The following is a 24344-nucleotide window of genomic DNA, read 5'->3' as shown; positions in this document are numbered from 1 at the left end:
GAGGTAGAAAAAGGCTGAACTTCAAACAAAGTAAATTAACTAAATCTAGATACAACTGGGGGCTCACTGAGGAGTACAGGGAAGCTTGGACTCTTGAATTTAGTTGATGGGATTCAGATGAAGTCTGAAGCAACCTGTACAGCAACATTCTCCCTGGGGGTCAGCGAACCCACAACACCTGGCACATACTGTGGGAGTCTAAGGGGAGAATATAAAATGTCTGTGGGGGGTCCTGCTCTTCAGGAGGAATAACAACAGTCTTAAAAGGCATCTGCATAGTAGGAACCTTTTCATCATCTGCTGCATCAAACCACAAAAAGTGGATTTCTCATTCAGGTTGTTTTGTCTTGCAGGCATGTGAGGTCAACACTCAAATGAACTAAACTGGGCATGCTAAAAGTGCCTGTAAGAGGAAACTGCAATTCTGGATTGTCTTGGGTGTAAAATTTCCACTAGAAAGGTACCACACTGATTTTACTCCATACTTATCAAACATGAATCTAACGTGTTCCCATTGGAGGGCTCATAGGCACATCTCCCTTGCTCTGTCCCTTCTCTAACGGCAACGTGCTACCCACTAGGCTCCTTACCTCTGTCCCTTTCTACACGCTTATCTCCCCTCTGAAACGGGTGTTCTCCCTGTATGCTTAGATTAGAGACTTTCCTGAGCTCTGAATCCCTGCCTAGTTCTAAATTAGAGAACTAGAAGAGCTACAAGTACAAGGGATTGACTGCCAGCCATGGGAGAATACTTTCCCTGGATGGAGCCCTTATTCAGCCAAGAATATATGAATAATAAAAATACATAAAAGTTCTGTAATACCATCATCCAGGACTATAAAAATGGAAGTCTGGAAACAAAAGAAGAAATCAGACAACCCATCTTTATGGCAGCTGTATAAAGTAAGAGAATGTTCTTACCAGGAACTGTCAATTGTCGGTATTGGCGGGTGGTCCTTCAGATCCAACTCAAGAGCTCCACAATTCCAACCAAGCAGAAACCCTAGAACAATAAATGTTCTTTCTTTTTTATCAGCATTGGACACAGAGTCAGTAGTCAGATTCTTTGTCTGTATTACATACTGCTAGCAGTTTTCTATTTACCGTATCTAGCTACGATTACCATGAACACAGCCCATAATTGTATACATGAACTTTGATAGACACACTTCCCTTATCCACACTGACATGCACATATCTCCATGTACTTACACTGACCTTCAACCCAAAAGTTCTTCATCGACAAGGGAAAAGGTGGTGCAGTATTCATAATTTCAATCACTCACCTATGGCAAGCACACAGGACCAGACGCATCAAGTTACCTCTTTAAAATGCTCTGACTGGACCCTGTTTTTTATTGGATCTTCCAGTGCAACTATCAGCCTAACTACTCTGCCTGTGGCAATATCCCTGAGAGAATGTGGAACAGAATTGATGGGACTCGATAGTTAAGATATTTAGGGCCCTGTTTACTAAAGTGTGCTAGTGTTTTTTTACGTGTGCTAAAAATTAGTGCATGTTAACTATGGAGACCCCCATAGGAATATTATGGGTATCTACACATTTAGTGCGTGCTAATGCTTAGCATGCGCTAAAAACACTAGCACACCTCTAGCGCGGCTTAGTAAGCAGGGCCCTAAGGAACTCTTTTACTCAGCTGCGGTAAGAAATGGGCTTTCCCATGTGCTAGGCCCATTTCTAGTGCAGCCATCAAAAAGAGCTTTTTCCTATTTGTTTTATTTCTGGCCGTGTGCTAATGTTAACATTATCTCGCAGTTATTTTTAAAAAAATTACTGCAGGGCTCCCGTGTAATGGACTGCTAACCAGTTAGCATGGCAGTAATATCAACGCGCTAGCTGATTAGCGCATCCATGACCATTCTCTACCCCTTACATACCCCGTCCAAAAAAATTTTCTTAAACAATTACCACATGCTTAGTGCACGCAGATGACAAAACTAACTTTGAAAACTTTGCATGTCCCACATTGGGCCATTTTTGTAACATTAGATGCTCATTAGTGCCTAATGCAGTTTAGTAAAGGACCCCTAAAGGACTTATTTGCTCCTTACTTAAAACTGTTATAAAGCAGGCGTTGAGTGATGACTTTTTACCCCCACTTTTGATACACGTGCATGTCTTTCCTATTATCAAAATCTGTTCAAAACAATTCATATAAGCTTTCTAACTGCAGACCTGTTTCAAGCATTCCATTTTTAAATAAGTTTATTGAGCACATACAGGTGAATATTCAAAAGCACTTACCCAGATAACAGTACCTGCTATCCCGATAAATGCTGCTGATCGGGATATTCAGCAGCTCTATCTGGATAATCCCTATGAATATCCTTACAGACTGCCTCAGCACAATGCTGATAGTGCCAGGACAGAGCCAAGGCAGTCCTAGAATGTATCTGGATGGTGGCCATATTCAGTTTGCTATTCAGATATCTTTGGACAATTAAAAGGCTGTCCTAAATTATCCAGATAATTTATCCCGATAGCAATCCAAATATGGCCACTATCCAGGTAAGTACTGATGCTGACCACCTTATCCAGATATTCAGTGCTGGTCGTTATCTGGATAGTTGTATCCAGGATTTAAAAAACGTTAACTGTGGTGGCTGATATTGACCAAATAGTGTTTTCTCTACTTTATGATTACCTTGTTGCTAATGATAGTCTGGATAAGCATCAATTATGTGTTTTGCCCGATAGTTCTGAAACTCTATTGCTATCATTCGATGTGTTGTTGAAAGGGCTAGATGCAAATTGCCAATATTGGATGATATCTTTGGTATCATGGCTGTTTTCATATTCTCTCTTATGGTATTTTGGTTGCCTACCTTCATGATCTCAATATTGGTAAATCACTGTTTTTTGGGGGTTTTTGTTTTCCTTCCATTTGCGCTAACATACACAAATGCAATTACCAATACGAGAAGAGTCCTCAAGGTTCTTTACTCTACTATTTAATGTTTTTTCTTGTCCCATTGTGTAGCTTTTGACTATGTTAGATGTGGTGTATCATATTTATGCTTAATATATTTTATTTTTATGCGAATGAAGGAGCTGTAGTGTGTAATTGATATTTCTCACTGATTGAGCGATGATAAATAGCTTTGAATCTACGTAAATCTGAAATATTTCTTAGTGAATTATGACTTTACTTTTAGTTTTCTAGACTTTCTACGGATTTAATTTATTTTTTTAAACCATCAAGGCTGAAGTTTGTTATTTGGGCATCCTTTCATTTATCTTTAAAATCACAGTTGGCTGTGCTGGTGAAGCCTGCCTTTGATAAACTGCATTTGTTGAATCATTTGAAACCCTATTTAGATATCTGTGATTTTCATGTTGCTGTGTAGTCATTACTCATTTCTGCATTAGATTACTGCAATTCTGTCTACTTAAGCCTTCCAGCTAATGCTCTTAAAGCATGTAACTTTTGTAGAATTCTGTTGCAAATTTGATATTTAGAGGCTAATGTAACTTTGTAAGTCTGTGTGCTTTAAAAATGAGCACCTTTGTGTTCCAAAGTTCAAGCATGTTACCCTTTATTGTCAAAATTACATTGGCCCATTGAGTGGATGATGAAATTTTGATTCTCAAGATTGTTTTCAAATCCTTGCATAGTCTTCTCCTGACTATTTTCAAACTATGTTGCACAGTTACAATCTTTGGGGTCCTTTTACTAAAGTCACTGAAAAATGGCCTGCAGTAGTGTAGACGCATGTTTTGGGTGGACACATAATTATATTTTAGCGTACCTACAAAAAATGCCTTTTTTAAATTTTTGCCAGAAACAGACATGTGGTAAAATGAAAATTGCCACGTGTCCATTTTGGATCTGAAACCTTACCGCAAGCCATTGACCTAGCGGTAACGTCTCACACGGTAACCAGGCGATAATGGTCTACACACATCAAATGCCACTTGATGCGTGTAGCTGCAGCGTGCCTGAAAATAAAAACATTTTTTCAGATGCGCGTAAGACGCACGCCAAATTTGAAATTATCGCAAGGGCCACGTGGTAACTGGGCGGTAACTCCAATTTGGCATGTGTAGGCGCCTAGGCAGCTTAGTAAAAGGGCCCCTTTGTTATTCATTGTGTTCCATGGATCTAAGTCTGCTTTTATCGCCATCTATAAAGTCGTTGCAAGAGATAGTCATTCTCCCGTGCTTTTGCCTGCACTACTCCAAGTTATGAAAGAGTGATTCATTTCTGTTGAATGAGATACCAGAGGTTTGTCCATCACTTTTCTTTTGATGGCATTCTGATCATCATTTTGTTTAGTTTGATCTATTCTTCACAGTGCTCCAAGTAATACTCAAACCCATCATTTTCTTTGAAAAAGGGTTCAGAAGGAAGAAGATCATTGAGTTGATTATCTGGAAAATTAAGAGCATCCTTCCATGGTGAGAAGGATATCTTGCTAACCAAGGAAGGTCCCAAGAGACAGATAGGCAAGTGGCCTGCTAGGTTCCTATGGAAAGAAATTGTAGAAGCAGACACAGCGAAACGTAGATAAAATCTTTAACCAGTAACTCTGTTCCCCTCCATACTCCAGCATCTGCTCCTCTCCCTCCCTTAATATGGTCTAACATCTTCCTGTCTACTTCATACTTCTCCCCCCAGTCTAGCATCTCCCCAGAAACCTACCTCTTGCCACCATTGTCACCTTTGCACCTTGCTAGGCCCATGGCATCAGAACGTGCTGGGGTGGGGTGGGGGTGAGAGAAGTAGGCTGATGCTGACAGATGCTGCAGGTGAAGATGAGAGAAAGGTGCTGATGCTGGAATGTGGCAGTGACGGGGTGGAAGAAGGGAACTGGTGCTTGATGGTAGGGGTGGGAATGGTTAGTGACCCTTCATCAGGGTCAGTCCTGCCACTAGGTGGACAAGGTGGCTGCTGGCAGCAGCATTTGGGAGGCAACTGCACAACTGGAGAGCATCATCTCATCTCCTCTACCCTAGTCCTGTGTCCAGCATCTTCCCCTCCTTTCCTACCCCCTGCTGCTGCCATTGTTGCACTCTCTTCCCAGGTCAAAGTTCAAAAGATACTCAATACCTTCAGTAGAAGTCACCTAACAAGAAGTTCTACATCAGGGGCAGGATGAGATGTGGCAGCACTTGAACATGAGCCTCCACTGAAGGGCCCTGTTCCAGCCATGAGTACCTTTGGAGCTTCAGTCTTGGAGTAGACAAGGTGACAGTGGGAGGGGAAGGGAAAAGAGGGGAGATGCTGGGCACAGAACTGTGATAAGGAAGGGGAGATGCTGGACCTTGGAGAAGGGGGTAGGGAAGGGAAGATACTGGACATGATATGAAAGTAGAGCGGGTCAGGAGAGATACTGGACCTGGGAGGAGGGAGGGAGGGGAAAGAGAGAAACTGGCCAGCTGAGGATGCTGACTACCTAAGAGAGAGTGAGGGGAAAGACTGGTGCTGAACTACAAGGGGGGAGAGGCAAGCCTTGAGCCATCCCTAGGGGCACACAGCTGAGGGTTTGCCTAGGGCATCATATGCTTTTGGGCTGGCCAATACAAGTGATGAGTCGCCGAAACACCAGTGGCACTTTTGTTGATATGTGGTCCCATTTCTTTTCTCTGATGTCTGGCATCATCTAGGAAAATCAACTGAAGGGGACAGATTATTCATTGCTTATTTATTTCTGAACTCTGAACAAAGCACAGCAGTATTCCTGCTGGTTACAGCCATGCTTAGCATCTCCCACAGTTTAAACAAGAGCTATTAAAGTAAGGCCATTGTTGCCAAAAGGGCTATGCATAGTAACTGTGGAGAAATGTACCACTGAATTCTAGGAAACTGGGCTGCTGTAGGCCTGGTGAAGTTTGGGGAAAAATATAAGGACCTGAAAATTGGTTTTCTAAACTTTTCTCAGAAACACTAAGGGTTCCTCTTCTTCTTTTTCTTTTTTTGTAAGGTAAACACTTCTTGATAGTAATCAAAGCAAGGACCTCTGGATGACCCTTTGGCTCTGCCTTTAATTTAGATTTAGAGGCTGCCTGGCCTTCTCATGCTGGGGACTGAGGAAGGTTACTAACTTGTAGCCTTAGGAGTCAAAAGTGTATCTGAGGCACTAGAGGGGAGCACATCAGAGCTTAAACAAACAGCAGATGTAAATAATAAAGTGGTTGGGAAGGTAGATAAAAAAAACAATTTAGTTAAACTTAATGAGCAGTTAGATGGAAGTAAACTGGGATTGTTAAAAGCAAAAAAAAAAAAGTGAGGAAACTTTGGACAAATAAATTGATGCAGGCCAGAAAAAAATGAAGAATCTTACAAATTTTTCCATCTTCACATACCAGGTTAGGCACTAGTTGGGAGAAGAAAAGAAAGCTCTGGGGATCTAATCCAATTGGCTTTAAGGTTAGGCTGATAAAAACTAAGAGGAGAAAAGTTCAGGTGAGACCCCAAATTTATTCACTGCTGGGAGATATCTATAGGGCTGATATTCAAAACAATCTAACTGAGCAGCAGAGGCTCCTGCACAGTTAAATCACCTCTGCGGGGCTATGTGGTGATATTCAGTGGCCCTTAGGGGTCCTTTTACTAAGGTGCACTGAAAAGTGGCCTGCGCTGGTGCAGACAGTGGATTGGGCACGCGCAGGTCCATTTTTCAGCGCACCTGTAAAAAAGGTCTTTAGGGGGGGCAAAAATGGACACGCGGCGAAATGAAATTGGCGCGTGTCCATTTTGGGCCTGAGACCTTACCACCAGCCACTCACTTAGTGGTAGGGTCTCACGCGTTAACCGGTCAGTAATCGTACAATGCGATTACAGCCTGGTTAGCGCCCCGCTTCAGAAAATAAAATATATTTTCCGGCACGCATAGTGCACATGCATAAAAATGAAATTACTGCCCGGGCCACGCTGTAGCTGGGCGGTGGTTCCCAATTGGCGTGCATTGGACGCGCTTAGGCACCTACGTGTCTTAGTAAAAGGGCCCCCTAACCAATACAAACACTGAATATCCTCTCTAATTGCCTAAACCGAAGCTGGGTATGTCGTGGGTGGAGTCAGTAACCAGACAGCTCAGACTGCATAAAACATAATCCTACTTATGTCCAGTTGAACTTATCCGATTAAAGACTGAATACTGGCCATTAACCAGTTAAGTGCTGGCCATCCGCACATACTTGGATATTCAGTGCCAGCAGCCAGATAAGGCCCAGAATTGAATATCCAGCGTAAAGCCAGTGGTGGTGAAAGAATGACTGTCTGCTGCCGGCTGAATATTTTCCCCTAAGGAAGCTTTGTCTGAGCCCTTCAACCTGGGTGGAGGAGGATGGTTTTGTAGAAGCTGGTTTTGAACATGATTACTTATGTTTGATGTTCTGCAACGGTGTCTCCAGCACTTTCTCTCCAGATACACTATGTATCGAGTTCACAGTAAAGCCAAGTCCAGTTTTCGTTGTGCACCAGAGGTACTGCTTTCAGCTGATACTAGTGTAGAGTTATACTTGTGACCCCTGAGGCAGGTGGCTGTGCCCACCAAAACACGATGACCCGTGTTGGATCTGGTTTCACTGCTGCTTTTAATAAAGATTTGAACACCTCATCCCCACGGCTGATCGTCGTTTCATCCGCTACTCTTTCCTGGACTCATGTCATACGTATGTAGAGGTTTTGCTCCTGTGTTTTCTGCTTTTTTCCCTTTTTAAACACAACTTCAGGGCATTAGGCTTCCATGTGCAGTTGGTATTTCCCAGCTCCAGAGAGTTTACAATCTAATATCCTGATGCAATAAACAGTGCTAATAGCAGCACGATGGTTTACTTCTGGTTTAGTACTGATTTTACATTTGCTGCAAATTACTTCTGATATAGCAGTTTCATAGCTCACAAAACCTCAGAAACAAACCATTTTGCTAATCATTGCATTGTTAACATGGAAATGCATGCAAGGGACCTACATGCAGAATTTATTTCCGATGCAGTAAACTGTACTAAAGATTATCATAGGTTTTTACCTCTTGAGTACAACTGAAGCTTTCAGCTTTGCAGGTAAAGAAAAGATTTGAATTCAATTGGAGTCCATGGGAAATTTAAAAAATCAGTTCTGAATCCCCAAGTTTGGTTTCCCTATGAATGGGACCCACAAGTCCCAGAGCACCCTTGGCCCAGTCGTCTGAGGCAGGATACCCCTGGCCTGGGAACCCCAAGCCAGGGAACCCCTAGCCTAGGCCCTTGGTACAAAAAAACTCTCAACCAGAGAGTCCCCAAACCTCCAGAATCCTCTGCCTGATGTACCAGTAATGCTTATCTGGTCTCGGGGAGGTGGCCAACATCCTCCTCTTCTTACTGTTGGCTAAGGTTAAGCTGACGTCATTGACACCAATCAAACTGCCACCTTGTTGGAAAATAGCTAATGTCATTTTTCAATAAGACAACAATGTAACGAGAAGGATGTTAGATGCCTCCCCAAGACCAGGTAAGTTCTAGCAGTGAGGTTAAAATGGAAGAAAGTTTCCTTCAAAGTTAACTTTGCTTTTGTTTTAATGCGTTAGTTCCAGGTTGTGCTGGTTTTACTTTGCTTTTTTATGTATAATAATTAGCTTATTGCATCAGATGTAAATTTGAAAATTAGCATAGAGGTAAAAGAAATTGTGTTAAAATATAATGTTGATTATTACAACAGTTTTACTAGGTGAGGCTGCAAGTTTGTACTTCAGGCCATGGAGGGTGGAATGACTTCCTGAAGTCATAAGGAGTATTCCTGCTGGTTACAGAAATGTTGAGAAATGGAGAAAAGGCTATGGGATCAGCTCTGCTGGGTGCCTCAAGTCCTCATAATTGCACCTGAAACTGAATATTGACAAGACAGCTTTTCTTCTCTCGTAGAGGCGTTTTGCTCGTTTCAAGCACCAATATTCAGATCATTCTTCCCCTCTTATTTCTAGCATTTATGCAGCTGTCTGATGATTCCAGCAAAGCAATGATTAGGAGCCACAGACGGAAAACATTTTAGTTGCATTCCTATGCTGGCATATGTGTGGGGTGGCACAATATGAGAATATTGAAAAAGGTTCGCTGAAAGGCAAGCCAAAATTCCTTTAACACCCGGGAGAGAGGGAAGTCTCAGCATGGAAGATCACTTCCTTCAGGAGCTTATTTGTGAAAACTGTGCTAATAATTCAGCCACTTTGCCAGAACTTTTACCAACAGGGTTGGTGTTAGGTAGGGTTACTATATTTTGAAAAAGAGGACACGTCATGCCCTCCCTCCCCGCCCCTGCCCACACCACGCCCCTTTTGCATCCTCACCCCACCCTTTCTTGCTCTCACCCCGCCCTCTGTCACATATTCCCGTCCCTCCGGGTCACATATTCTCCTCCCCCCATCACCTCCCCTCCCGGGTCACATATTCCCCTCCCCTGCCCCCCCCCCCGTCATTTCCCCTCCCCTTACTTACTATCTACTACCCTGGTGGTCTAGTGACCTCTTCGGGGCAGGAAAGAGCCCACTCTTTCCTGCCCGGAGCATGGCCCTTGCCCTGCATCCTTTTGCTGTGACGGTCTCGGGATTCAAAATGGCTGTCAAGAGTTGAAGTCTCGTAAGGCCGCTTCAACTCTCGGCGGCCATTTTGAATCCCGAGACCATCACACAGCAACAGGATGCAGGCAAGGGCAGCACTCCAGGCAGGAAAGAGGGGGCTCTTTCCTGTCCCAATTAAGAGGTCACTAGACCACCAGGGCAATAGATAGTAAGTAAGGGAAGGGGAAGCTAGGATAGGTCCGCCGCCCACCCACCCGTTTGTCCAGAAATCCGGACAAACGGGCAGACCAGCAAAACCTGCCCAGATGCCCAGACATTTCCTCAAAAAGAGGACATGTCCGGGTAAATCTGGACGTATGGTAACCCTAGTGTTAGGGAGTGCAGACAGAACAATTGCCCTGGACCCCATGCTACAAGGGACCCCAAATCTGCCTAAAGTAGAAGAATGTGCAGCCTGCTGATGTAGCTTTGAAATTTCTGTCCTTGGTCCCACTAATACTGGTCCTGTTCACTAACAGTATATGAATTCACAAATAAATACCAAAAATAAACCCATGCAAATTCAGGTGAATTTTAGTATACTTAAGCGAATCTGTCTAGTCCCTTCATGGGGTTATCCTAAGTAACTAATTAATACTTCTAGGTCTTATGTTTGCTGGATGCTTCATGTGAAGGCTGCTACCAGGGCTGACTCAGGGGATTGTGGTGTCCTGAGCCAACTTTTGTTTTCTTTTGCCCCCTTATTACAGCCAATCTTGCAGTATGGGTTGCCCCAATAAGAGTACATTTTCAGCTAATTTAGTAGTCACTGGCTTAAGTTCATTCTTAATCAACTATCCCCTGGATTCTATATATGGCACACAAAATCATGCACTCACATTTGGGCATACACCCAAATTGCATGCACAATTGAGTAACGAACAAATTAGCACTGATACTTGGGTGCTAATAATCAATTATTGGTGCTAATTGGCAATAATTAGAATTTATGTGCGCATTTTGCTAGGCGCAATTCTATAAAGATGCCCGCATAAATTGTGTGTGTGTGCGGATCTGAAAAAGGGGTGTGGCCATGGGCATTTCAAGAATTTGTGCACAGAGTTATAGAATACGGCAGATCTGCACCTAATTTAAGAGTAGGCATTTACACCAGTTTTCAGTTGGTGTAAATCCGGAGCCACATATGTAATTTGGTCCTATCTGTACAGGTAGTGGAGTTGAATATATGAACAGCCTGTGTCTAGTGGGGTAGTTTTGAGAGCTATGATGCTGTGAGTGTTGAGTCGGTGGGTTGAGAAAATTATGGTGACATGCGCACCTGGAGGTGGGGTGAGGATTGACAGATGACTATGGTGGGGTGCAGGCTGGAAATGTGAGAGAGATTTATGTGTGTGGGGTAGGATTCTGAGGGGAAGTGTATGCTAGGGTCAAGAGTGATTTCAAAAAGAGAGCTAGGGTGTTTGTGATTTGGTGGGGAGGTATGAGAGAAGGCTGTCGGTGTCTTTACTAGGGGGTGGGCATTTGACACAGAGGTATGGGATATGTGGGGCCTTGGAGGGATAGAGACAAAATTGGAGAGGGATCTTGCTTGGGAATAGCGAGAGAAAGAAAGGAACTGGAGGGAGCAGAGAAAACTGGGGATTGAACCTGTCAGGGGGAAAGGGAGATCAAACAGGGAGGAGTTCAGGCTAGTTGGGGGGGGTGGGGGTGTTCAGTCTGCGCTGAGAGAAAGCTTAGATGTGTCAGTACCATAGCATGGAAAAGCCAGCTTTTATGCTGGGGGATAGTCTATGCAAAAAATACAAATAAATAATGAAGAATTTCCCAAATTTTGGCATATAATTTTGTATTTTTTTTGTGAAGAATTCCCCCAAGAGTAATGTTCTACATACAAGTCCATCTTTCAAAATACAGCCAGTAGACTGGGACTCTGAGCATCCAGGAAATCTTGCAACAGAGTAGAAACAGACTGAGGAGGACAGCACAATGTAAACTTGTCTCCTAGTCCCATCTATTGGCAAGCAGCATATATTTAGCTGTACCATTCAACAAGGAGTTTAAAGAAAGGATTTCCTCCAGGCAACACCTTTTCATCCTGGTAAATCCAGCTAGTTCCATCTTTTCTGATTAACTGAACTGTATATATATGGATACTGTGCTCCACATATGAGAATTGAAGCTGTCCTTTTTGAACTCCGTACTCCGCTGGGAGGAAATCATTGTAGAAGGGGTATTCATACAGTTTCCTCAGTACTTTTTTTTTTGCAAACATCTATCTCTATCCACTCCCACATGGTATATCACATTCAGTGGCACATAGGCATAGATCATGACAAAATGTACTTCCACATACTTATGGATATTATTTCTCTTTTTAGGACCTGCAGATTAGTTTTCTGCAGCCAGATTTCCTAGGGTCACACAATGGCTTGACTTGCAGTGAAGAAAGAATCATTTTGTTCAAGACACTGCATTCTGATCATGGGGCTAAGTCACCAAATACGGAGACTCTTTGAGCCTCAGGTTTGAATCTGTGAACTGCAAAACAGTTTGCAAGAACTGCCATCACATGCCATACCCAGGTTCAGTTAGTTATTATGGTAAGAATGTCCAGGTCATAAGTGCCTGGTATGATCCCAAAATGTAGCTATATTCCATGCTGTTTATTCCCATGGCAAGGCCCATAATACAGCTCAATATCTCAGCAATAATTTTGCAAAGCTAACATTGCACTCATTTATATCTTAAACTAGTTGAGACAAAAAAATGTCATTTTTTAAAAACATTCTCTACATGATGTATTTTGCTACCAAATACCTGGTAGATATTCTAATGATAGTCAGTGTTTTTTTTTTAAACACCGTCTGCTGTGGGCAGAATTAGCCATGGAGTACCTGAAGGCTGCTGCGAGAAGTCTTCGCAACCATTTACATCAGGCAGCCATTAGGGGTGTTTGCTCCTGCCCTCATCATCCCACTGGACCGCCAGGGACTTTAGGTAGGCCTGGGGGGGGGGGGGGGGGGCAAGGACTGGAAGTGGATATCTTTCTTATTTATTTATTTATTATTTATTTACATTATTTATATCTCGCTCAATCTCACCATTCTCGGTAGGTAACAAAATTAAAAACTCCAGAGGAGGAGCTTCATCTTGTTCCAGGGAGGTGGGAAGGAGGAGGGAGAATAAATGGGCTTCATCTTGTTCTGAGAGTTGAGAGGGAGGGAGGGAGGATTGGATGGGGGGGGGGGGGGTTCATGTATTCGATGAGGGAGGGAGGGAGGATTGGGGCAGAAGCGTAGCCAGGTTGAAGGCGCCAGGGGAGCAGACTTCCAGCGGCAATGGCGCATGTTTTAAATGTGACAGATCACGTGAAAAATAGGCACCAGCGCTGTCACAAGTCCGTTTAGGGGAGTAGCCGCTCCCCCTAGCTACACCACTGGATTGGGGTGGATCATCTGCATGTTCTTGGGGGGTTGGAGAGAGGGAGGGGTTTGGCCCCACTTCAGGCCAGGACCTAGAAGTTAACTGGGCACCAACCGATATTCAGACCAGTGCTTGTTTAACTCTCCACATAAAGTTAAGACAGCTTTTTTTGCTGTCCTAATCTTATGCGGTTGCTCAGCTAGTTAGCAGACTGAAAATTGCCGCTAACCAGTTAAGCTTCTGCTTCACCCAAACTCCACCTCAGACTACCCACAAACTAGCCAGTTTCGGCATGGGCAGTTAGAGTGGATATTCAGTAACACTGTCTGGCTGTGCACTGAATATCCCTGGACAACCCAGCACAACTGATTTAAACAGCCAGGAGTCTATCCTGGTCTTTTGAACTGCGCTTTGAATTTCGACACCCACACTTTCATAATTGTGACAAAATTGAAAAGTATTCCAAATGGAGGAGTGGCTAGTGGTTAGGGTGGTGGACTTTGGTCCTGGGAAACTGAGGAACTGAGTTTGATTCCTGGCACAGGCAGCTCCTTGTGACTCTGGGCAAGTCACTTAACCCTCCATTGCTCGCTGCATTGAGCCTGCCATGAGTGGGAAAGCGCGGGGTACAAATGTAACAAAAATAAATAAAATATTACATTACAACCATACAGGTACTTAACATTTGTTGCAATGCCAAAGAGAGTAATTTTATGTAATGTTAAGTGCAATTCATTTAACAAACATCTAAAAATCACCAATGGTAAAGCATGAGCATTTGGCAAAGGTATAATTTAAACGGATAAGATCAAATTGCTGACCAGAAGACATGGATTAACAGGGCATTCAAATAACATGTGCAACATAGAACCGATGGAGTTCCCACAATGCCAACCCTGTGCAGAAGAAGTCAATCAAGCCCATTGGATAACTGTCCATTTTAGTCTTACTCTGTTTCCTGTCTTTCAGTCAATTTGCAGTCTGCTAAAGGGTATGTCTTACAATGCAACACATTTATATATTACAGTTACCGGCAACCTAGTTCATTGCAGAATACTCAAAGAGAGCCAGTCATATCTGGGATGTCACAGGAATAAAATTTCACAAAACTCTAAGATTATTTAAAATCCAAGCAGATGCTTTTAATTAAAATTAAATAACCAAAGATCTAGACCTTGTATTGTATTGCATTGTATTAAAAGTCCAGTAATAAGTGGTCTTTTCCTATCATATTTCTGCTTAAGTCAGATGGAAGTCTTTCAGAAGGATTAATGAAGTCTCCAAACTCGAAGCCTACCTCATGGTTCCTTTGAGACATTTGTGAACTGTTGGTTCTCTATTTATTGATTTCTACAGATTGGAACCACGTTGGACTATGAGAAGTGATTATTGTTATTGGCGTTGAGCCATTCATGCAGTGTTGCAGCATTGACAAATCAGAAATTAGGATAAGATTGCTCCGATTGAGGGGTATTTGTAAGAGGAATATGTTGGGGTGTTTTTGTGGCACATCATAGTATATGTAATTTCCATAGGGTTGAGTGTAGATATGAATGATTTTAGAAGTTATGTTGCACAATTTTGTACATGTTTTTGAAAATAAATCTTTATGAATATATTTTTTGGAAAAGATTAGAACACTTATTTTCAAGTAGTCTCAGGAGAAGGATGGCCAGGAGCAGTTGCCTTTATAAGTAGGAAGTTTCTTCTCCAAGAGAAAGCATATTTAGTGATTGAGAAATAGGCACTGGTAATAAAATTGATACTGGAGGCATTCTGAAACTACCTGCTATCTGAAATAGATAGCCAAGAACAAGGAACTATATAGCCTGGGGATAGGGTGTTTCCTAAGCCTCCAGTCCTTCAGGGCAGAGAGGGGTAAGGGGATTATTTATGATTGTTTTGTTGTACCCCACACTGTATGATGTTTGTTGAAAGTAGCGGGTTATAAATTTTTGAATTAAATTAAAAAGTAATATTAAATTAAATTCAACTATGGAGAGCAACACAGAGCAAGAACATGGACTTTCTATCCTGGGAGGTGACCCTGCCAGAGGCAGGTGCTTGACCCTAAAAAGGTCAAACTGAGAGGGAGAGGATGTAAAGAGAAATAGTCCTAGTTTTCTTAAATGATGAGAGCTAGGGGGCCTTGGGAGAAGAGCAGGGTCCACATAAATAATTTAAAACCCCAGACCCAGAGTGAGGGGTGTAAGCACAGACTGAAGGAAGAAAGACTTCAGAAATAATAGTTGCAGCATGTATGTGAAAATGACTCTATTTTGATATTGTTGAGCCTGTAAGGTAAGCCAAATATCGTTTTTTAGGTTGTTGTAAATCAGTGTTCTTCAGTGCATGGCTAACAAGATAGTAATGTTCTCTTGGGACCTCTTTGGCAGCCCCCCCCCCCCCCACCCCCCCCCACACACACAGTCATTCTGGGTTTTTTTTGTTATTTGTTTCTTTGTTTTTAAAATTGGATGAAGATTACAGGCCTTGCATTGAGAACATTACCTGGGTCCAGGTTTCTCTCCCCCATTTTCCCCTTTCCCCAGTCTGGTCGCTCTCTTTTCTCTCTCGCCACCCCACACATCCTCTTGTGGGTCCAGCAGCTGCTCTTCCTCCTTGCCTCATAGGCCCCCAACCTGCAGTTCTATAAAGTTGCAGTCTTCACCAAGAGCAATAAACCCAGGTTTCTTCCAAACTAGCCCTGGGGGCCTTCTGCCTGTTGAAATTTCCAGTTGCTGCATGGGTTAGACTCAGCAGAAGGAAAACTCCAGGGTTGGCTAGAGGAGGGCAGGGAGAGGAAGGGAAGGAGGGAGGGAGAGTTGCTGGATCTACAAGAAGAGAGTGGCGAAAGAGAGACATACTGGGCCAAGAAGGGGAGAGACACTGGACCCAAGGAGGGAGGGAGATATGCCACACCATAAGGGGGGTGGTCATGGGACAGGGAGGGAGAGATACTGGCCCAAGTTGGGGAAGAATGCAAAAGAAAGGAGAGAAGCTAGACACAGGGAGGGATGTATATAGAGGTGCTCATTTTCAAAGCACTTAGACTTACATAGCTTATTATGTAACTTTGTAAGTCTAAGTGCTTTGAAAATACACCTCAATGTGACAGTAAAAATGCTGGACTGGGTGAAAGCATAGGGAAAGGGACACAGAGGAGCAATTATGGATATAGGAGAAGAGAAGAGACAGGGAGGAAATGCTGCATATGAATGAATTGAAAAAGTAGAGAGTGGTGAGATGGTGTACATGGATGGAGGAGAAAGGAAAAGAAAAGAGGGTGTACATGGATGGAAGGGTAGGGAAAGGGAGAGAGGAGATGGTGCATATAGATGGAGTGGAAGGGAAGGAAAGAGAGGGAGGAGATGTTGGACATGGATGGAGGGCAGGGGAAGAGAAGTGAGGGAGGAGATGGTGCACATGGATGGAGGGAAGGGAAGATATGAAAAACTAGATAGATCTAAGAAGTAGGCAGAAAAATGGAAGAAACCTGAACATGAAAGAACAGTGGCAAAGATGAATGAAGGGCAGGTAGTAAAGAAAGGAGAAGAGAAAAGAAATACCAAATGGACAGGAGGCCACTGTAAATAAATGCAGAGGGAAACAGAACCGATACTGGGAACAAGACAATTAGAAAAAAAAATAAAATCACCAGACAACAAAGGTAGAAAAAATTATGTTACTTTCAGTTTAGTGATTGGGATATGTCAGTTTTGAGAATTTACATCTGCTGTTTTTGTACTGTACAGGAGAAATGCATTTCCTTTCTGTTTCTCTGGTATTGTACTGCATGCAGAGTCTGGCCTCTTAGAGTTTCAGTCTAATTTTTGTCTACATTAGTACTTTCAGTTTGTGATCACATATCCTATATTTGCAGAGGTGCTATCTGTGTTCTGCAAGTGTTACCAAGGCCACATGTTCTGGTAGAAATGAGTATGGGCACCGGTTGGCGTTATGGTATAGGTCGTCTCTCTTTCAGGACCCAGAGTGTCCTCGACTTAAAAATTGGCAAAGGCCACTGTTGTAAATAAACAAAGTAAATATTTAGCCACCAGCAGTCAGTGTTTTTTGGTCACCACTGACAATGATGTCTGGATATTCAATGCTGGGCCATGTCCGGGCAACAGATTTGAATATCCGGGTTTGAGCTGCTGGCTGTCCCTTAAGTGTGATATTCAGCACTTAACTGCCTAAATGAAACTGGATAAAGATAGGACTGAGTCTTATGTGGACCAATTTGTCTGATTAAGCTAGGCAGTAAGTGCTGAATATTATTACTTAACTGTATAAGAAAGTGCCGATTCCACCCCCAGACTGCCCACAAAATAGCCAGCTATGGCTTTAATGGTTAGTGCTGATATTCAGTGGTACTAATTGGTAAAATGCTACTGAATATCAACAGATAGCCATACATAAGTGATTTAATTGGCCAGGAGCCTCTCTTGGCTGGTTAAATTGCTTTGAATATCGACCCCAAACATATTTCTTCTTCTGCACCTGGACTTCGTTGGCTTATTTCTCTTCGACAGCCTTATCACAGGCCCAGAACTTTGATGGCTCTCGGCCTGCGTTACCTTAGTAGCAGGGACGGCTTAACCATTAGGTAGCACAGACAAGTGCCTAGGGCCGCATCTTCTAGGAGGCAGTAAAGAGCAGCTGCATTGAAAACAAAACAATAGGTCCTGACACCACAGTAACCCCCCCCCCAAAAAGCATCAACACATACTTTTATCTAGAAGGAGTGTGGGCAGTTTTGAAACAGCCCATTTACCTGGATAAATGCCTTTTGGAAATTGCCCTTATTTTGTATATATTGTATATAAAAACATAGTTTAATATTTAAAAGTTAAAGCCCAGATATGCATTTTTACAAGTTTCTTCTGCGACAGGTGGTATTGCTCATGCTTGCTCAGTTTAATTATTCATTTCTTGGGGAAGGGAGATAGGTGGCTAGAAGTTAATTGAAGGGGACACAAAGCTGAATGTTTGCTTAAGGCACCTAATACACTTGCATCGGCCCTGGATGGTAGGATGAGAAAGAAACTGCCAGCAGCTTTTCCTTTGTCTAGGGATTGGCCAGTACCCAGGATACAGCCTTATGCTCCCTTATGAGCTCTTGGCAGAAAGGAGACCCAAAGACAATTTTCCCTCCTAAATCACTCTCTTATGCCCTCTATGACATCACCTTCTCTCTTCCCATTGACTTCCAAATGGGGAATCCCTTTGCATATCCTCATACCTATAATACATCTACCAGGACAAGTGATACCCCCTGCAGCACAAAATATATTATGCAAGTACATTAGGCAATAAATTAACCATTTTAGTGACCTATACCACTCCAACATTTCTGGGATGAAATCATGTTCTCACAGAGTTTGCAAAAATGAAGTTTCTAAGGGCAAGTCCAAAGTCTCCATGTCCACCCCCTTTCCTGGTAAAATTCCAGCATGTGGCTATTCTTGAGGTTGCAAGCCAGGGTCACTGTGAAAACACTATCCTCCATATTCTCTAAAGAGCGCCTTAAGTTGTGCACGCTAATTTGGCCACATGCCAAATTGTGCGCACAACTTAATCGATTGACAAGCCAATCAGTGCCATAATTGTTACTTACCAATTAGCAGCACTAATTGGCTTTAATTAGAATATATGCCACAACTTTCTGTGCATATTCTACAATATGGTGCACGTAAATTCTAATGCACGCAGCTGAAAAGAGGGCATGGGTGTCTAAAAAAAAGCTATGCGCACTATTATGGAATACACCCAATCTATGCCTAAGTTAGGCGCAGGTATTTAGGCCTGGTTTTAGGTGGCCTAAATGGATGCACCTAAATTTTATTCACAAGAACGTCACGTGAGCATATTCTATAAATTACACCTAACTTTAGGCGTAGTTTAGAGAATTGCGCTAAGCATGTGGTTTTTCAGCACCAATTTTTACGATGCCACTTATAGAATTTGGTGTTTATAGTGATGAATTCTTGCTAGTGACAGGGGTCATGTAATATTGGGGGGCAGGTAGATTATCTAAACTAGATTGAGCCAGGGTTTTCTTTTCAGGTTTTTTTTTTCCCCCAAATGTGTTTATTTTACGCTGAATGTTAAGTACTGACAAGGACTAATACCAGATAGTATGAAACAATCAAGCAAATTAAGTGCAGCTTTTTTTTAGCTAAACAGTTAATGGATCATGTTCTCAGGCACTGTATGCCACTATCATTACCTGGAATTTAATGGAGGTAGGGATATATCTCTTACTATTTGTTTGCCCTTTTGACCATCTTTCAGTAGCTTCTGGGAAGGCAAGTCCAGTCAGGAAAATATCCTATGCTCTGGTCAGCAGCTTCTTGCTCTCTGCCCTTGGTAACCTAAATTTATAAAGGTTGCCCCTCAGCTAACATGACCTCCAAACGACCCCTGGCTTTACATGCTCAGCCAGCAGGAGTTCCAGAGACACAGGAACCCTTCTGGGTCTTCAGTTATTACTGCTCTCCTTGTGATAAAACTTCATACAGCCTAATTAATGGCTTTGCTGACTTAACAATACCATGTGAAAACAGAGTGGCAAAGCCTGTTCCTCATTTAGGACTAGCTAGATTGGTCACTTGAACAACTTCTGGAGAACTTTAAACTAGGATTCTTTCAGTTTATAAGAAGGACTGGACTATTTCTTGCACTTCCTTTAGCGTTTTTAACTCATTTGTGGAGGTGGTAAGGCTCAGCATCAAGCCCTTATTGTTAAACCTGTTGTGTGACTTGAGCACAGAAAGGAAACCTTAAAATTAAGTTTATGCTGCAGTATATGGTAGTACAGATAGGAGAGAGAGGGTCTCTAAATGTACATTAGCTGTTTGATGAAGACCTTGTATTTCTCTCTGCTCTCTTTCAGGTTTATTAATGCCCGGAGAAGGATAGTTCAGCCAATGATTGATCAGTCAAATCGTGCAGGCAAGTTCTGAAGTCATTTCTGTATTCCAGTCCCACATACAGCAGAACTTAAATTGTAAGCCTTCTTGGGCAGGGAAATACCTACTGTACCTGAATGCAGTTTGCCTTGAGCTTGCATTTGGAAAGGCGAGTAATTAAATCTAAATTCCAAATCCAAAGTTATTCAGCACCAGTTCATCACCTGCTGTACAAAGGCTTAGCAAGGCATGCTGGGAGAAGGGGGCTTTATGGCCCCAGAATTCCACTGTAGGAAACACACTCCACTAATTGGTGCTAATTGGAGATTTCCCACCCTGACTCTACTGAAATGGCTTTTTATTTTCTGTCTGAATTGGTAATTGGGTACAGTTTGTTTGACTATGAACTCTTGAATTGCTTGGTGTTGTCTGTGTCCAATCAGCAGGACAATCTCACTTTCTTGCTCTCCACAACTCCTGGATGCATGCATGGCTTTAAGGTCTGCAGAGCGAGCTGGGCAACTCATTGTATCCATTATTTGTCCATTCTATTCACAGTATGTTGCTGACGTCTACCTTACATAGCAGGATTTTTTTTTTTAAACTAACAGGTTGTTACTTTTTCTGTCCAAAATATATCACGCTTACATACCATGTTAAACCTATTCTTTCTAAATATTTATTTATGGATTTATTTGCATGACAGGGTACATATTTTGTTGCTGTTGTTTTGAATTGGAGCTTCTCTTGCTTAACCATTGGTGATGTGTTTATTGTTCAAAGCTACAATACAAGTGGTGAAATGCTAATCGCTGTGCCCAGTAACAAGCATTCACTCCCACTGCCAGAGAGCTGTGCTTTTCTGTATGGAGGTTCCAGGATAAACCTAACCACAGAAAGGCAGTATATCAAGTCCCATCCCCCTTCCCCCTCCCTTTCTTCCATCAGACAGGGAGTCTGATCACTCCTGGGGTCAGGGGAGGGTATTATTTTGACACTGATTACCCCTACTGTTTTCTCCCTAATATTTTGAAAGGGTTATAAATCCTTTCTTAAGCAACATTTCAATTTATTGCTCATAAACCATTGAAAATAAAATGAAATAAATAATTAACTGTTTATCTCAAACCATTGAGAAATACAGAAATTATGTGACATAGAAACCAAGGGTCTGATGTAGTAAGGAGTCAATTCTGCTGTCTATGTAGGTGGCAGCTCTCAATATATGAATACTGTGGTGACTATATTGGCACTATGAGGGTCATTCTATACGGCAAAAGAAAAAAGCAAGAGTCCAGATCCTGCACTCAGCAAACAAGCGAAGGAAACAGCGGAGCTGACAAAAATGGCTGGAGCCTGACATTTACAGCATATACTGATTGTCAAGTCTGGGTTGATGACCCAACTGTTACTGATCTTGTTTGACATCAGATGTTCTGTGTGACAATTACAGACTCCTGACGCAGGCCCTATTGCCGAAACATGCTCTTTGTTGAGTCCGATTGAAGAATTGTCAATAAAAGATCTCCAGCCATTTTTGTCAATCTATAAAGTATATGTTAACAATTATGTGCTGATTATGTGTGTAAATCATTAGACTAATGGTATATGTATGCATATGAATGCACATATGTGAGTAATGCCAAACTTCTGCCTACATAAAGTCTAGTTTACGGGTAGGCAGATTCTGGGCATAGCAAGGGTGGGATTCTTATTTATGTACATGCATATCTCTGGCATCTTGGCGTATGAACTTATGTCAGCTTTATGGCTAGTATAAGTGCTCTCACCTAAACGATAGGCATGTATTTTTGCAGTTATGCTAGCGTTCTATGAAGAAAAGTAGGTGCTTATGTTTCTTTATAGAACAGGCTTCTACCATACATATGGAATTACCTCCTATTGCTTTATTTTAGGCCTGATCTTGAGCAGGCTTAAGCCAAACAGATAAATTATTAGTGGCTGAGGCTGTATTGGTAGATACGTGGATGGGGAGCACTGAGGGAGGAGGAATGGCTTTGGGATGTGTGGTATGCTCCAGAAAGAAGATGACTAAGTATGGGGAACACTGGTGGAGGATGAGGAAGGCTGGGGAGGCTCAATGAGGTGCACAGTGAAGATGAGTAAGGCTTAGGGATGAACTTGGGGGGAAGAATGAGTGAGGCTGAGGAAATAATAGCGAAACTTGGGGGACCACTCAGGAGAGGATGAGTGAAACTACAGGGATGAATAAGGCTCAGGAGGAAGCAACAGCGAGATAAAGGAGCACTGAGGGGGGAGGCTGAGAGGAAAAAACAAGTAAAGGTGCGGAAGGACTGAAAGGAGAAGATGGGGGACTGTTGTTCACTGAGAGCAAGACAAGAAAAGCCACACTAAACACTGCAAATCTTAGAGAAGTCTTATAGCCCCCTTAAATAACTGCTGAATTGGAGGCAAGAGAAAAAAAGTTTAATGTGGGGGAAGAGATGAGTGGTGAGAATGTGGAGGAAGGGAGAGAAATAAGAGGCAGGGAAAAGAAGTGGATGGCAGAGGATGAGAGAAGGATGGAAAAGGAGGCAGAAATGTAATAAGGAAAGATGAGAAGAAGGAGAAGAAGAGATGAATGATGTCTGAAAGGAGCAGGAAGAGAGCATCTCTAAGAGATGAGGAAGGGTAAGATGTTGGAGGGATATGTGTGAGGAAGAAAAGAGCACAGGGTAAGATAATCTGCAAGATCCACAGAACTGAGGCAGCAAAAGAGGACAGCTGCATATGATTAGGCAAGTAGTTGATCCCTGGAAGAGAAAAACAGCTGGCTTGGACCTTATCCCTTATCTCCTGCATGAAAGCTAAAACTAGGACAGGGAATCTAAAGTAGGATTGAATACAAATGCATTGTCATTTTCAGTTGGAGGTGTTTAGAATTGGTGGCCAGGTGGGGTAATGCATGTTGAGTACAGTGTTTGGAAACCACATACCATCTGCTAACACTTACTCTCCCACCACTGTAGCCCCTACAGTAGTATGACTGACCTGAAAATGTTGCCTGTGACCTCGTCTAATTATATGTGGCCATTTCAATGGAGACACTACACCTAATGTACCACAGACTGCCACAGGAATACAAGAATGCACAGATATGGAAGACTCTTATTCAGGGATACAAACATTTAAATACTTGAAAGGTATTAATATAGAAAGAAGGGGAAACAGTAAAACTGTAAGACATGAATTGAGGATGTGGGACGGTAGGCTTAGGAGTGATGTCAGGAAATTCTTTTTCACAGAGAGGGTGGTTGAAGCCTAGTATGCCCTCCCGAAGGAGAAGGTAGAGGCAAAAAAGGTGACAGAATTCAAAATAGCGTGGGATGAACACAGAGGATCTCTAATTAGAAAATGGATGGTATAAAAAAAACAACTAAACATAAATGGCTGCATATGTGTGGATGTGACAATTGTCGCTTAGATTACGACTCCAGCTATGATGAACTGGGACTGGTGCTGGGCAGACTTGTATGGTCTGTGTCCCATATATGGCAATCTGGTTTAGGATGGGCTGGAAAGGGCTTTGACAGTAACTACAGTGCTGGGCAGACTTTTACAGTCTATGTCGTACAAAAGACAAGCCAGATAGGCTGGAGTTGGCTTCTACAGCAACTTTAGTAGTTGGAATGTAAGGACAGGACTAGGCAGACTTCTATGGTCTATATACTAGAAATGCCAAAAAAGGAACATGATCAAGTATTTTACATCAAATTACTTGTTGATTTAATCATGAATTGATAAGGAGTGTGAAAGTTGGGCGGACTGGATGGACCGTTCAGGTCTTTATCTGCCATCACTTACTATGTTACTGAGTTAGAGATGAGTGTCTAGGGCGCAGTGCAAATCATAATAAAAACAGACATACTGGGTCAGACCAATGGTCCATCTAGCCCAGTGTCCTATTTCCAACAGTGGCCAATCCAGGTCACAAGTACCTGTCAGAAACCCTAATAGTTAGAAAGATAAAGAGGAGTGTCCAAACCAAGCAAAAGTGGTAAAAATCATATAGAACTATGCAAATTATGCAAATAAAGTTACCCAGCAAAACATTCTGGCATAAATACAGCTTTAAGGCATCATAGAGCAATTGAATCGGCTATGCAATCTCCTATAGCACAAAGCTATTCCAGATCTGCAGCACTTTATACATACTAATCATCTGTCTCCTATTCTGAGATAGATCTTCTAATTTTTTATTTTTATAATAAGCAAGTTTTTACATTCATTTAAAATTTAAAAAAAATCAGCAACCCCTGTACTTAACTGACTCTGGACTGGCACATCACTGAAAATAAGTAAGTAGGGGACACTCAGTGAAGTTAGTACATAACTATTGCCACACTGGGACAGACCAAAGATCCATCAAGCCCAACATCCTGTTTCCAACAGTGGCCAATTCAGGTCACAATACCTGGCAAGATCCTGAAAAAAGTTCAATACATTTTATGCTGCTTATCCCAGAAA

The 24344-nt window shown here is 42.4% G+C and overlaps 1 protein-coding gene across 1 annotated transcript in view; it reads left to right on the top strand.

The window, feature by feature from the left end:
• Positions 1-24344, top strand: part of MEIS2 (Meis homeobox 2) — a 521844-nt gene that overhangs the window by 460272 nt on the left and 37228 nt on the right. The window contains exon 10 of the mRNA XM_030214758.1: positions 19841-19899. Within this exon, the coding sequence (XP_030070618.1) occupies positions 19841-19899 (59 nt within the window). The remainder of the gene's footprint in view (positions 1-19840; positions 19900-24344) is intronic.

Source organism: Microcaecilia unicolor, chromosome 9 (genome assembly GCF_901765095.1).
Source record: "Microcaecilia unicolor chromosome 9, aMicUni1.1, whole genome shotgun sequence".
Classification (NCBI taxonomy): domain Eukaryota; kingdom Metazoa; phylum Chordata; class Amphibia; order Gymnophiona; family Siphonopidae; genus Microcaecilia; species Microcaecilia unicolor.
Note: the sequence above shows the minus strand (reverse complement) of the source record. Positions and strands in the feature narration are given on the sequence as shown.